Here is a 15,698-nt window from a genome sequence, read left to right on the forward strand (position 1 = left end):
GTCCGCGGCTTGCGTTGTGTCCCGGTGCATCGAGGGCCCGACGGGGACTCCCTCAGTCTGTGTATCGGGGTCACGAGCCACCTCCGGGGGGGGGGGCCCGCGAGGGGTCCCCCCCAGTCGGTTTCATGGGTCCCCTCCGGGCTCAGACGCCCTCCTCTGTTAGCCAATCCCACGCATTCTCAGGAGACTCGAAGAAGTACGCTTTCCCAGCCATGAGGACTTTAAGTCTTGCGGGGAAGAGGAGCATATATGAGAGCTGCATTGCTCTGAGCTTTTGCTTTACGTGCTCATATGATCGGCGGCGGGTCTGGACTTCGCGGGTGTAGTCTGGGAAGATTAAGATCTTGTGGTTCTCCCATTGGAGGTCCTCGGTACGCCTGGCTTCTTTAAGGATATTGTCTCGGTCTTTGAAATTAAAGAAGCGTGCAATCATCGGGCGTTTAGGGCCACCCGGAGGGGGGCGTGGGGCGAGGGCCCTGTGGGCACGCTCGACTGCGAACCAGGCCGAGAGGGTTTGATCCGGCATCCAGGTCTTGATCCACTGCTCCAGAAATTCGGAGGCCTTATCTTCTTCCGCGCCCTCAGGAAATCCGACAAAGCGCAGGTTGTTACGCCTTGATCGGTTTTCGGCATCTTCTGCACGGCGGTGCAACTCGCTGGTTCGGGTTTGTAGCTGGGCCACCTTAGTTTTAAGATCGGATAGCTCATCTTCAGTCTGGGAGACGTGGGCTTCCACATCGGTGATCCGATTTTGGTCTCTACGGCTGCTTGCGATGATTGGATTGCCTGGAGGATGGCATTCACTCCGTCCATAGCGGGGCCTCCACCGGCTGCGTCTCCCCCCCCACCTCCCCCCCCTGGGGACCTGCCGATGTCGTGAACTGGTCGATCTTTTGCTGGGAGGCCGGGGGTTGTTTGTTTGCCTTGTCTTTCCCCATCTTGATGCGGGGGGCGGAGGTCAGATGTATGGTTCCTTAGGGTGGTCCGGCACGTGCGGCAGGGCGCTTAGCCGTCTGTGAGGTTTTTTCGTGATGGGTAGATTTATGCAGTCACTGTCCTTTGTTTGAAGTACGCTGGCCGCCGGTCCATTCCTCCCCGGAGGGGTCCGGGCCCTCAGTTTGGTGGGGAGAACCCCGGGGGCAGCTCAGCGCGCCTGGGATTTCGTTGGGTAGCCACCCGCTCAGGGTCGCCGGGGTCGTGGATTCGGGGGCACGGTGTCCCGGTGGTGGGTCCGCCGCCGCTCCGGCTCGGGCACCTGGTCCACGGTTATTGATGGTGGGTATACATTGATCAAGTTGCAACTGCGTGGACCAACGGAGGGTTCAAAGGATTTTGCTATTGCCTGCTCGGCTCGTTCCCACCTCAGAGGATTTTGCAGCAGGCCGCACTTATTCTGGGCCCCAGAAGGCGGCCCAGGATTCCAGGTTCCTCTTACTTTGGAGCCTTTTCCTTTGTCCTCATTTAGGGTTGTTTTACTTCCAGCGCTCGGGCCCCTGCGCAGCTGTCACCCATCTAGCTCATCGTGTTTCACAGCACATTGCTCTCCTCACTCGGGGAGGCCAGGGGGTTCTCGCCGTAGGGGACGCTCTTCTTGCGCCTCTCTCACCGCCCGGCGAATTCCATGGGTTGCCTCCCTGTTCCTTGAGGCGTTTCAGGCACCGCGGCGTCCCCGCAGCTAGGCCCCGGCGCATCCATCGCCCCTTCAGTTCGCCGCGGGCCCCCGGCACACCGCCCACTCCGGCCGGGGGGGGGGCCACGCCGCGTCTCTCTTTCCCGTCCGGGTGGATTCCTGGGGGGACCCCCCTCAGCCATGCATCTTTTGAGGGTGGAGATAGTTGTTGATGAACCTTCCGCCTGGTGGATGGGACATTTTTCTATGGCGTAAAATGTGGAAGTTCGAACTACTACTGGCAGTGGATCTCCTTCCTCCATTCATAGGAAAAGGTTTTTAAATCTGAAAAACGCATAATTTAATATCCTTAGGCTTCAAAATCAGCAGGAGTTTCTGCAACTCATAGTACACTGTCTCCAAATTCAGCTAAACTGCTCTCCTGTTTTGTCTGAAGTCAGCTCTGTGCATTTTAATCAAATGTATGGCCCAGACTACTGCACAACTTCGAAGAGAAGAGTTGTCTATAAGCCCTTATGTAGCTGAGAGGCTAATTAGAGCACCTTCGATCAGCATAGCCAAGCAGGTAATACTAAGAACTGTAAAGTTTCTTGTCACACCTAGGGCCTGATTTAGAGCTTGGCGGATGGGTTACTCTGTCACAACGTGACAGGTATCCCATCTGTCGTATTTCCATTCCCATAGGATATAATGGGATCGTAATACGACGGAAGGGATATTATTCACGTTTGTGAGTGAGTAACCCCATCTACCAAACTCTAAATCAAGCCCTAGAGGGTGTTGTCAAGATGGGGGATGAGTGACACACGATTACCGATCTCTGTCCCTTGTGCCACTTTATCCCGGATCCACAGCTACATGTCTGGGTAATCTTGCCCCGATCATCGAGCTCCAACTGGGGACACAGTAAAGCACCAGGAGCCTGAACCTGCGGATGCTGAGCTTGAGCATCGAGCCCGTGACCACCAAAAATGTGCAGCGAGGTGCAGCCTATGCGGAGCGGCCGGAGCTGCGGCCTAGAACCTACTGCGACGGATACCAAGGCCCTGTCTCGCTCTCCTGCACACCCTCTCGGCAGCTGGAAGGGAGCTACCCCTCAAGGTAAGCTTACATCTTCAATTAGAGATAGAACAGAGCACGGCAGAGACAGCCTTGGATCTTTGGTTTCCCCTCTCCCCTACAAAGCCAGTGAGTCACTCAAGGGCACCCTTACAGAGGCCCTCTCAACCCCCAAGCGACGGCGATGACCACTGCACAGGGGATGAAAGACTGTACGCTGAAAGACATGCTCACCAAACCCACTGGGTCCCAGTGTACCATCGCTTTGCCACATCTAGGCCCAGACGTCACAAAACACAGCGATGGGGTGGCACTTTTTGGAGGCCCTCTTCACTTCAGACTCTCAAGAAAGATCTCTCCAATGACCTCAGAGAGGTCTGCCGAGACCTAGATAGCTGGGGCGACAGTCTCTCCTCATGGAGGACCACGAAGTGAACCGCACGGAAGAGCTTCAACAGCTACAGCAGGAAGTCATTCCACTTACAGACCAACAACTTGACCTACAGGCCTATGCAGAGGACTTAGTAAACTGCTCACAGTGTAATAATATACATGTAAAAAACGTACCACCCAGGGCTGAGGGAGCTGACATAAATGGGTTCCTGATAGAGCTTTTTCCATTTGATCCTGGAGGTGTCATCAGAAATGGACATCACCCATGACAGAGTGCACAGAATTGGCCCTAAGAGACCCAACGCTGCACCTCCAGCGGACATACTGGTGTGTGTCCACGATTTCCAGCTAAAGGAGCATATCCTCAGGGCATCCTAGGACACTATCCTTTAGTCATACACCCAGTACAGTTCAAGGGATTCAAGCCAATGTTATATCAAGACTTAACTGCCTGTAATCTCCAGAAGCGTAGGGAGTTCCGCCCTGTTATTGTATCTCGTACTTGTGGGGGCACCCCTTCTATCTGGTCTTCCGCCTGCTTGGCAAGCTCCACAAACTTCGCCTCTTTAAGGAAACCTTTTAGATGCTGGGCATCGATGACACCCCCACCTGCACCATCACAGTCTCCCCCATGGAGGTGGGGGGGCTGGGGAAGCCAAAGTTGAAGCGAAGGAGGTGCCATTCCATTGGGCTCTGTCCTGATCCTTAGACCATAGCTCAAGAATGGCAGGCGATACTTGAGACGCTCTCCAGGGACTCAGTTGGAGATCACAAGACGTGACCATGGCCGAGAGGCTCTTCCTTTACCATTTCAGTGGGAGGGCTGGGTTGAGGGTGGGAAAACGGGGTTCCTGGGGTGCTACACACACCCCTGCACCTTTTTCAGGTGGACTCTTCAACCCTGGACACTGAGTTTATCAGATATTGATCAATTTGTTGTTAAAGTTATTATGTTTTCTTATATTTTTTTGTGGGGGGCGGGGGTAGGGAACCTACAGTTAGTGGTCTCATGTTATTACCACCATGAACAGTCTGGGGCATATATCTATATACTGCAAGAAACACATTTACTGGCAGGTGACTGGCCTAGACTGCGCTCTTGGGCCTTCCCACATTAATTCTTTTCTTCTCCTCAGGCTCCTCCAAAACTGCAGGTGTAGCTTTCTTGGTGTCCAGCTCTTTTCAAGGCAAGGTAGGCCCTACACACTCCGAAATTAAAGCAGATTGCTAGCTCACTCAGTATTCCTAGGCAGTTATACCTTTTACATTAGGGACAATATACTTACTAAATGAAGACCAGGAATCCTCCTTCCGCCAAGCAGTAGCTGAGATAATAGCAACACAGGGTCGATTGGTGCTTCTGTGTGGGGACCTAAACCTGGTTTTTGATATGACCTAGACAGGTCAGCTCAGAGCCAGGGCCACACAGGGACTCTATCTTGGGAAGTTGAGGTTTGGCTGAAGAAATTGGACGTAGAAGATATCTGGTGTACTCTACACCCCCAAACGCGTGATTACACATTTTTCTCACATGCCCATAAAACGTACGCCCGCGTAGATTACTTCCTAAGCACCTCGGGCATTCAGTCTGTGGTCACTGCTTCCGAGATCAAGCCTTGTTCCCTGTCAGACCATGCAGCAGTGTCCCTTACCCTTACCCTACCACCGCTACAACCACCCCCTAGATTCTGGCAGATGAGAGAAACACTTTTACACCGACCTGTAGTTATTAAGCAACTTCAGAAAACCCTTACAAATTTCCTTGAAATAAATGATACCCCAATGTCTCCAGATCTACGCAATGGGACACCCTGAAAGCAGTAGTCAGAGACAAACTGATTGCAATTGCAATCTCTGTGGCTGACAAAATCCATTGGGACAAGAGAGAACAACTATCCTGTCAAGTTCTAGAACTTGAATGCATACACAAACGTACCGGGGCTCCCTGAGTTTGGCATCAGCTGGAGGCAGCTCAAAAGCAATTGGCGGGCATTGATCTTGATAGAGTGGAATACGCTGCACTCCGACTTTGTCACTCCTGTTATGTTAGAAGTGATAGATGCGGCCGCCTTTTGGCAAAATGATTGCAAGCATAGCGACAAGCTACAGGAGTCCAGGCTATACTAGCCGCGGATGGCTCAGAACATCCTAGTGATGCCCAAATTGCTTCCGTGTTCCATGACTTCCATACGTATTTATATGCGGAGTTGGTCTTGCCTGAGAGCAATCTGGCTTCCTACCTCCTGGATGCTCCTACCCAGAAACTGACGCCAGCACAGGCATCCGGATTTGGATCGCCCAATTCGAGTGGAGGTGATCTCAGTCATTGCCAAGTGGAAGCTACTTAAATGGCCGGATCTCAACGGCTTCCCTGCACTTTTTTACAAGACTTTCTGCACTATCTTGGCCCCCCTCCTCACCCGGTTGTTTAACTCTATCAAGGACCCAACCTCACTCCTGCCTCCTATGTTGGATGCTTCCTTTGTAGTCATCCCAAAATCGGGCAGTGCCAGTTTGCTTCTTACCGACCAATATCCCTTTTAAATGTTGACATCAAGCTTTTCATGGTATTCTCGCTTGGGCCCCCTTCTGCCAGATCAAGCAGACTTTGTCACCCATTCCCGGTGTAGCGATGATACAGATCAGATTTTGCACCTAATCGACAAGGCCCAACGCTGTAACAGAGATTGCATGCCTTTGGCCATAGAGGCCGAGAAGGCGTTTGATAGGGTTCATTGGCCATATATAGCAGCTACACTTAAACACTTCGGTCTAGGCAAACACTTCTGCTCCTGTGTTCTTAGCAACTATGACCATCCCGTTGTGACTGTTATGGTAAATGGGCAGATGTCAGCTCCTTTCCCAATCAAGAGAGGCACTCACCAGGGATGTTCCTTTTCACCCCTGCTCTTTGCGCTCCACATGGAGCCACTGGCACAATGAATTTGCGACAATCCGGAAATTAAGGGGATTTCTTTTGGTTGTGAGGAACACTCCATCGGCATGTACACTGACAATGTCCTAATGGCCCGAGAGGAGTCCGTCTCCTCGCTTCCAGCCTTTTTGAATGAGCGCGAGACCTTCAGACAGGCTGCAGGATTCAGAGTCAATGTGCACAAGTCTCAGGCCCTTAACCTTTCCCTTAAGTGGGCAACCCAACTGGCCTTCTCACACAGTTATCCGATACAATGGGCATCTTCCTCTCTTCCATACTTGTGAGTACAGCTAGCCTTTACAGCTACTGCAGTGACTCTTCTTAATTATAAAATTCTACATCAACAGATTAAAACTGACCTGGCCAAGTCGAGATCATACTGCCTTTCTTGGCTAGGCCAATTGCAGCCTTTAAGATGGTGATCTTACCCAGGATCCTATTCCTTTTCCAAGCTTTTGCCAGTTGCTCCCCCTACTGGGATAGTCCAAGCCATCCAAAAAGTGTGAACCTCTTTTTTATGGGCTGATGGTCCGGGATGCTGCGGGAGCTGAGTTAAAGAACCCCAAGGGAGGGCAGTCTAGGCATTCCGAATCTTCAAATCTATTATCAGGCTGCACAACTCCGGTTCCTTCTCAAAAGGCCTCAGGGAAGAATCTGAAAAACACTAGCTATTTATTGATAGGGCGGTAGCAGGGTAACATCTTTGGAAAGTCCCCTCTCTAAATAAAAATGCTTGCCAGAAAAGTCTGTACCTTTCCCCCATTACCAAGGCCTCCCTGGAGGTCTGGGATGAGGTGGGTGGGTGTGCAGGCCTGACCACATTCCCCTCCCCCTTGACACCAACAGTTGTTCATGTGGACTTCACCCGGGATAACACTCAACAGCTTTTCACCACTGGCAGCAAAGGCCATCTATTTGATGAGGAGGGGCACCTCTCCTTTGAACAACTGCGAACAGACTATGCCATCCCTGAAACTGAAGACTGGACTGCGCTACCTTCAAATTAGACATTGGGTGATGCATTCCACGGTCAGGCACAACGCTCCCTCACTAGTTTTGAAAGGTGACTTGGTCACCAAGACATTAGATAAACGCCTCATCTCTGAACCCTACAACCACTTGCGCCCGCCTCTTACGCAGGTACATTTAGCAAGCCAGAAGCGTTGGGAGGTGGAGCTCGGCTGTTCGCTGACCCAGCAGGATTGGGGAGGGACATATACTATCATGCACAACACACAACCCATGACACAGCCAGCATCGAAACAGCTACTAAGGTTGCTGGATGTTGGTACCTCACGCCGGTCCGCCTTCTTCACGGTAACCCTACGCGCCACCTTGGGGCTGGCGCAGCTGCGGTTCCCAGGGTACCTTACTGCATATACTATGGGAATGCCCAAAACTTACCTCTTACTGGACACAACCGTTGGATGATATAGATAACCATCTCAATACCCAGCTTCCATGGTTTCCTGCCTACACTATCTTGGGTCTGCCCAACACTCTCACCTTCCTGTTAAAATCACGTAGGGGGTGGCTGATTGGTTTGGCCTTGTGGGCAGCCATACAGAACATCCTGACACACTGGGGCACAGGACAGATTCCTACGTACCAGGATTGGCTTCATCGCCCGTGGTACATATTAGGAATTGATATGTTGACACTTTCTTAGCACAAGTCGCTTCATACTTTGACCTCTGGCGTCCCTTTATCACTTTACCATCCTCTGAATTCTGCAAACTCACTTGCCCCAGATATATGCGCCTTCTTCAGTTAACGGAGCCTTCTATCGATCCCGTCTAGGAGGGCACTAAGTAGGAAGACGCATCATGAGCTGCGACACCACGCTAATCACTATCCTGCAACATCACTCTGGTTCCCAGGGGGAGGGGGTAGTTTTTGGGGGTGTAATGTTCATTCAGCATCTGCATAATAGAGGGTGAGCAATGAGAGCTCATGGTACTGCTTTGTGTTTGTTGTAATAAACCCAATAAAGAGATTTAAACCATAAATCTGGCCCTTGGTTGAATCATCGACATAAGGAAGTCATTATCACACCACAGTCATAATATTTATAAAAGCAAGGTTTCTTTCAGAAGAAGGGAATGTTTATCCATCCACTGAGCAAAGTCAGAAATTAATGACCCTAATCTTACCCTTTAGTATCAACACCCGGTTACGGTAAAAAAAATAAGTTACTGTTATCCATGTCCTATTGCATTCTCCTGTTGCTTTACTGTTAGCTAAGAATGAGACCAATCCAAGATGAGTTAAACGGTGAGCAGTAGATAGAAGTGGAATTTGAATGGGATAACAGCATTCAAGTCAGTATTAAAAAAAATCGAAACAGGTTAGTGCTTCAGTGGTGGAGAATCCTGCAGAATATATTTGAAGGACAGATTCCTCCTTAAAAGATAGGATGGGTCATCTGAGCATTCCGCATGTCAGTGGACTGAGTGACAAGAAGAGTCACTTATCAAAGTAAATCTTCTGGAGCTAAGGGCAATAGCATTAGCATTTATGGCATACTTGCAACGAGTGAGGTACAACAAGGTGATGATATGCACCAGCAGTACAACTACAAATTTTATAACACAAAGGGAGTTACAGGTCCGATACTGATGTCCAAGGGGGTTTAATGACTTTGGTTCTGGGTTATCAGTAGATATCTCAGCAGAACAAGTTCAAGAACAAACAACAAAGAACAGCAAATCCCAATGGGCAATTGAATGCTAAACAGTGGAGTCTAGTGTTTCACAATGGGGGTTGGTGCATTGCTACCAATCCTGTAACAAATGCTGCTTATTCATCAACAGGTAGCTATGTTTAGGATACATGGGAGAGGAGGCATGCTTTGTGGAATCATGATATAGTAAAGAACATTTTTATACGCACTCCCACCTTTTTTCTCGAATACCAAGGGTAATCCATATGTTGAACAAGGTACATTGCAAGACTATTCTAACAGCTCCAAAATGTCATAGGCAGCATTGGGATTTCTCAGTTTTGTACAATGTTGGCAGAAACACTTATCCAATGTAAGACAGATCCTCTACAACCCACAGTTGTTACACCACACAGATGAGATGCACAAGAGTTTGGTTTTATTAAAGTCCTACGTGACAGTAAACAAGTATTGCAGGCAGCCAGAGTGCAGTCTACTAGGAAACCATAAGATAGGAATTGGCACATATTCATTTAGACCCATTAAAATTGCTCTACATCTTAAAAGTCAGGCCTTAAATATTTTTATAGAAAAATACAACCATCCACATTTTCTCTATATCTCATTATACCAGATAATACGGCACTATTTGCAACAAAAATTATAAAATAATTGACAGGGCTTTCCTGTGCCTTTATCTGGTTGCCAACTCTCCTACATTATGGGAGCTTAACACATTTCTGATAGTTCTGAAAAGAGCTCCATTTGGGCAAGTTCGCAAAGCAGTTCAGTGTTACTAAAGTTGTTTATTGCACAATTCATCATAACATTGTTTAGTAAGGATTCCCATCTTGATGGCGGGGACTGTTCATACACATGAATCTATGAAAGATACCATTCGTTCTGAAGAACTCTAGTTACAAGTAAGGAATGTTTTCTTACTTTAGAAACACATTTCCAAAGTTTCATCACACTGGAATGCTTTCTTTGTATTGAACTGGTACTCTCCTCATATGGCTGTCTTCTAGAAGTCACCAATGTCCATTGTGACAGGGCTGGCATAGGATTCATGTCGGAGGCATTCACCTTTTCCAATTATCTGTAAATTTGAGCAACAATCCCTTGATGTTTTTTCTAGCAACGAAATCGGGGGGGGGGGGGGCAAAGCTAACCTCTTAACCCACCTCCCTGTGCTCTCCCAATTACAATGTTCTACAACTGTTGGAAAAGATAGGAAGGGATCTGGAGGTAAGTTTAAAGAAGGGTGGCATCACTGTGTAACATTTCCTGAACTGCCAGTCACACATTAAGTAGCTTTCATTACTATGGCTCCAGTAGGCATCACTATATCTGTAGAAGAGGTATTCATGCTGCAGTTTAATCATTATAAAGGAACTGAGTTTGCAATTCATAGGAGACACTCCATAAAGGGATTTTGTGCGCACAGGAAAGCATGTAGGTGTGCTTTAGTTGGTATAGTTGTTGATTGCTGTTCCCCCACATTGGTAACCTGAGAAAGATGAGAGTACCTGAGTTAAAACACCATTGAGCATTTTTTTTTTTTTTTGTGTTGCTTGTTTAAATGTGTTGCCTATTTGGAAGAGACGAGGACAGTCCTCTTTAGACTTATTACTGTGTTTTAGCTTAATCTCTAAGTTCACCTTCACAGTGTTCTAATTCTTCAGTCCGACAGCTGATCAAATCTCAGCGTACCCAGGCCAAGCTAGGAATCGTATTTGAGAAAGAGAAGGATAAATCTCAGAGGAAGGATTTCATCTTCGCCAGTGCTAGGGTAAGTAGACAAACAGGAAGTTAATAGAAATGGATTGAAAATATTTGAATGCTTCAAACAAACAGACTGCTATACCGTTTTAATTTTGTTTAATTATGGCTACTTGCAGTGTTCATTCATGCCAATTTTTCTAAGAAAACGAAATGTGTTGCAAATATAATATCATCTTTGTGATTCTTTGAGCGAATGAGGTATGCAAGCACCATGCTTCAGGATTGGCGTTTAGATGCTGATACATGTTAGGAAGAATCTGATGTTTATTGGAGAGTTCATCTAAAAAGAAACACTATTAAAAAAAAAAATAAAAAAAAAAAAATCAAGCCAGGCATTTGCTCTAACAGCCTGTGTGTTTCAGTTCAAATGCACATTCGGGCTCTCTCACACTCCCATTATATGTAAAAATATGCAAATGAGTAATAGACCTAACATGCTCTCCCAATCGTTCTACCATTGTTTTTTTTCTCATCAGGTAGGTATTAAAACAGGATCTACTTCCTTAGTTGGTGAAAAAAAAAAAAAAAACATTTTCATATTTTGATATTTGAGAAAACTAAACGAGTGGTCACGCAGTTTGTTTCGGTTCTTATAGGTAGTAGGCAAGACTGGGTCTGCAAGTAAAATGTGATGGAAATGTTATCAGCTCAATAAAATGAATAGCAGTAAGTTAAATCTCCGATGTTAATAAAATAAAGTAAGTGCGGTGACTATGATGAAAATCAGAATGGAGATACATTTTGCTTGAACTATTAAAAAAATAACTTCAAATATAATATCAATAGAAAAAATACACACTTTACATCAACATCTGTTGCAGTAATCATTTAGCAAGAGTAAACTATTAATTACATGAGCATTGTTTAAGATAATGAAGTTCTAGTCCATTAAGTAAGCTGTGACTGATTCTTGTTATCTAGGTCTTGGAGCCCATCTCTCTGGCTTTAATGATTGTCCATGACATCAAAGCAGAAGATGTGTACCGGGTAGGATATAGCTCTAAAAGGGCAAGTTTGAAAAGTTCTGCACTACAATATCAAACTCCAACATAGTGATCTCCAAAATTATTGTTGAGAAAACCTTTAACATCAAACGTATTATTTTAGTTTATGGTTTGTATTTTATCATAATATTGATTATGCAGTATTATATCATTCATAGATTTAATGTTTAAATCATCCCTATCGTCGAACTGTGATGCATAATGAGCAGTACAATTTTAAATATGCACCTAGATAGTATAGCCACAAAAGGAACCTATCCACCTCTTTTTAAAGCACCTAAACTCCGTCAAAACAAAGCACCGCACTCCCCTTACCTTACCCAGGCTAGCAAGTTACAATTTCAGAGCACAGGAGTAGTGCAGTCTTCTTTCTCTGTCTCCCATTCTCTTTTTTTCCCTGAGTTGGGGAGCAGGGTGGGTGGCATGTGAATCTATTAAAGAGACCAGTACTGGAGAACTTCAGTTACAGGTAGGTATCATTTTTCTTCTGCAGTTTTGGATCTCTCCTGTATTCACATGCTTCAATCAGAATAGCAAGCAGTAAGTAGGTAATAGCAGTAGGTGGAAAAACAAAGGCTAAATAGCCTCACCTTACAGGAATAAGTGATGCAGGATCGCTTGACCTACTGCTGCATCCTTCTGCATCCATCCATGATGCTGAATCTAGACAGTAGTGTTACACACATCTAAGCCTGTTGTTCCATTTTGCTGCTGTGCTAAGGTCCGCAATGGATGCACCAGAAAAGAGTGCTGTAGACATATTCACTCCTTGTAGAATGAGGCCGAACAGTTCTTTCTTCCTTATGGCAGAAAAGTATTGCCGAAGACACCCAGCACGCTATACTTTGCTTTGATAAAAGGATTGTCCCATATGAGGGAGACTGTATGCTTACGAGTAACTGATCAAATTTTCTGATTCGCTTGTTGTTTTCAAATTAAAAGCTTAAGCATAATATTTTAGACATAATCCAATATCGAGCAAGTGGAAAGCTCTTTCAGCTGCAGTAGTTGGATCTTAGAAAAAATATTTGAGAACTACTTGCTTGAAAAGAAGGGCGTCTGAAGGTACTTCCAGAATGAATTGTGAATTAGTTTGAGAATAACCTTATCCTCTCCAAATAGAAAGACTCTTTTATTGTGAAGGATTGGATTGCTCCTGTTATCCTGGCTGAAGTTAGAGCTAACAAAAGTGCGATCTTCCATGAGACATATTTTAAGTCTGCTTTGTGAATGGGTTCATGTGGTTTCTTCATTAGTTGAGCCAATAATATATTAAGCCTCCATAATGGAGAAGGATGTCTAATTAAGGAAAATGTTTTGAAGAGGCCTTTGAAAACTCCTTTTAGAAACAAAAGTCTGTTAGACCAAAGGGATAGCTTGGAATCACAGACATCGCAAACGCAAAGCCATGCACTTCTGTATCATGGGATCCTCACTGATAGCCATAAACATAGAATATTCCCACCCACCTGTGGGGACCCCACAAAAAACCTCTTTCTGAATGTAACAAAGTCAATATGTAGTTGGATATTTCCACCTCAATCTTCATAGTCTGGCAAGGCAGGCTAGTGTCTGCATTTTTCATATGTGGAAATCTTCCTCTTATAGAGCAGTAGAACCACATTGCAGCACCATACTTGGCACAACAGGCATGTCAGAAGTTCAACACCACTGCCAACTTATAGGATTGTCTAGGTTTACACATCAAATACCATAAATGAACGTTGTGCCCTGTACAGGTTCTCTGCCACCAGAGTACAACACTGATGACAAAAAAGTGAAAAATGTATCTTTCAGGGGAAAGTGTTTACCTTTTTGTAGAAATGTCTCCAAGCACTTTGAAACATGCTAAATAACAGAGCAGATGTCATCCCTCCTGGGGTCTCTGGCGTCATCTATGTTTCTGGTGCTCAACATACCTCCCCACATGAGACCACTGCAAGAGTGCTTAGAGGATCAGTGGTCCCAGGAGAAAGATGGATGGGAGGACAGATTGATTTTTAACAATTATAGTAATTTCTCAAATTGTGGTGCAAGAGAAAGAACCCCCTAAAAGCAGTGCCTTTTCATCAGGATTTGCCAGCTCAGACAGTTGTGAAGAATGCTTCCTTGATAAGGTGGGGAGCTGTCTGCAAAATCTCACCATTCAAGTATGGTGGCCTGGAACAAAAACAACTGTACTGCCTAAATATACGGGGGTTAAAACCAGTCTTTCTGGCACTGAAAGCTTTGCCTTAGCCATCCTTGGTAACTAAGAGAATTTTTATACAATCATACAACGGAACCACCATGCAGTGTCTCAACAAGCAGGGTGGCACCAGATCAACAATGCTGTTATTGGAATCCTAATCTGTTTGACACTGGCTGCTAGTGAGAAACTTGCTCGATTTAGGCAGTCATTCTACTAGGTCTGCAAGATGATCAAGCAGTCAGTCGGGTTCATGCCCGACCAACCACTAGACACAATATCCATTGGCTTTATAATGCGCTGGTGGTTTGTCTACAGAACTGGGCGGTGGTCCTGCTTGCTGATATTGAGAAGGCATTCGACTTGCTATGGTGGGGATAAGTTATCACTCTACTTCTATTCAATTTCGAACCCAACATTAATGCCTATGTATGACAGCTGTAAATGGACCTGGCGGTCAAGTTTTGAATGGGCCACGAGATGTCTGAGCCTTTACCCATCCAGAGAGGTGCAAGACAGGTTTGCCCCCACTCCTTTTCGCCATTGCTTGCGAAATGGCTGCAAATTGATACCCAGGTGTGTGGGTTCAACTGGGATGTTGATGTTTCTGGTAGGGTGGCTCTTTATGCAAAAGACGTCCAGGTTGTTTTGGTTAAAATGGGGTCAGCGGACTCTCCCGATCATTTGCATTTTTGGCAAAGTTACAGGCCTATACATTAACATGACTGAATCATCCATCTTCCCTGCTAATACACACATTCAAGATCAGGGATGGGCCCGCAATCTGCAGGTGGTAATGCACAGTTTTCAGTATTTGGAGTTCTTCATCATCCTAGACAAGAATGTAACGTGAGCAGAACGTCCAACCATTGGTTGATGGACAGCAGATGTTAATCATTGATCGCAGCTCACTCGGTCTCTTTTAGACAGGTCTGCCATTTCAAAATGGTAGTGCTGGCCTGCTTTCTCTACCAATTGCAAAATTTACCGTTTGAGCTACCACTCTCCTTTGCTAAACTAGGCTCTATTGTGAGGAGTTTCATATGCAATCTGGGTTTCTCATGGATACCTCTGATGAAGTGTTTTAAATCTGCATATGAGAGGGGAATCGCATACGCCCACTCTTACTGTATACCGTCTCATTTATTAATTATAAATGAATGGTGGTATGATACCCAGCGAGACTCCGCATACATTTCTGAAAAATGGGCGATAGGTACAATGTCTGTGCAACACATTTTATAAGGTGGCAGGGTTGACCCTTTGCTCCCCCGACATCAAACTTGGTATTCACCTTCAGGAAGTTGAGCTGGGACGGTTGACTGACTAACCAAACGCCACTCTGGGTGGTGCCGGTGGTGCAACAGGTTATTTCACTAAGGGGGTTCTAGAAGTGGGACACTATGGGAAACTCATTCCTTGGAAACATAATGGGGTACGATCCTCAAATCCTAACGACATCCAAGGAGAATACAACCTGCAGCATAGACAATATTTCCATACTTCTCAGGACTTGAGGATTTTCCAGAGTTGTCACTTAAAGGTAAAATTACGTTTGGGAGAACCGGGTGACCATAAAATCACTTGTTTATTGTTCCTTAACTAGGGGGTGACTCCTTTGATAAACTGTGCTTAGTGTGGGAGGAAGCTCTGGGCCCCCTTGCTTATAATGACGGTGGGGAAGTCTAGGATTCTTCAAGAAAATTGGTGGTATTGACCAGGTTTCGTTTCATACAGCTAACACACCTTCATAGGGTATATCTCACAAGAAATAGATTGTGGAGGGATGGGTGTTGTGGCTGCCTCCTCTTGATCCCTCTGCCATACACACTACATAGTTGTCTGGCCCAGTCCCCGAATTGGGAACAGATGCTATCGTGTTTGAGCTTTGTGCTGGGTTGGATGTTGCATCCTGACCCAAAGTTGGTCCTTTTGTAGAATATTGGTGACTTGCATGTTAACTTCTACAAGCTAGCTTTGCTCTGGTTGAGGGCCAGTGGTAATCAAGAGGGATGTGGCTTGTTGCTGGAAGGATAAGAGCC

The 15,698-nt window shown here is 46.0% G+C and overlaps 1 protein-coding gene across 2 annotated transcripts in view; it reads left to right on the top strand.

Moving 5' to 3' along the window:
* The window catches only part of INPPL1 (inositol polyphosphate phosphatase like 1), an 818,513-nt gene that overhangs the window by 504,323 nt on the left and 298,492 nt on the right, over positions 1 to 15,698 (top strand). For both annotated transcript variants that reach the window (XM_069203762.1, XM_069203763.1), the window contains exon 10: positions 10,365 to 10,471. In XM_069203762.1, coding sequence (XP_069059863.1) covers positions 10,365 to 10,471 — 107 coding nt within the window. The remainder of the gene's footprint in view (positions 1 to 10,364; positions 10,472 to 15,698) is intronic.

The sequence above is a fragment of the Pleurodeles waltl genome, chromosome 8 (assembly GCF_031143425.1).
Source record: "Pleurodeles waltl isolate 20211129_DDA chromosome 8, aPleWal1.hap1.20221129, whole genome shotgun sequence".
In the NCBI taxonomy this organism is placed as follows: Eukaryota; Metazoa; Chordata; class Amphibia; order Caudata; family Salamandridae; genus Pleurodeles; species Pleurodeles waltl.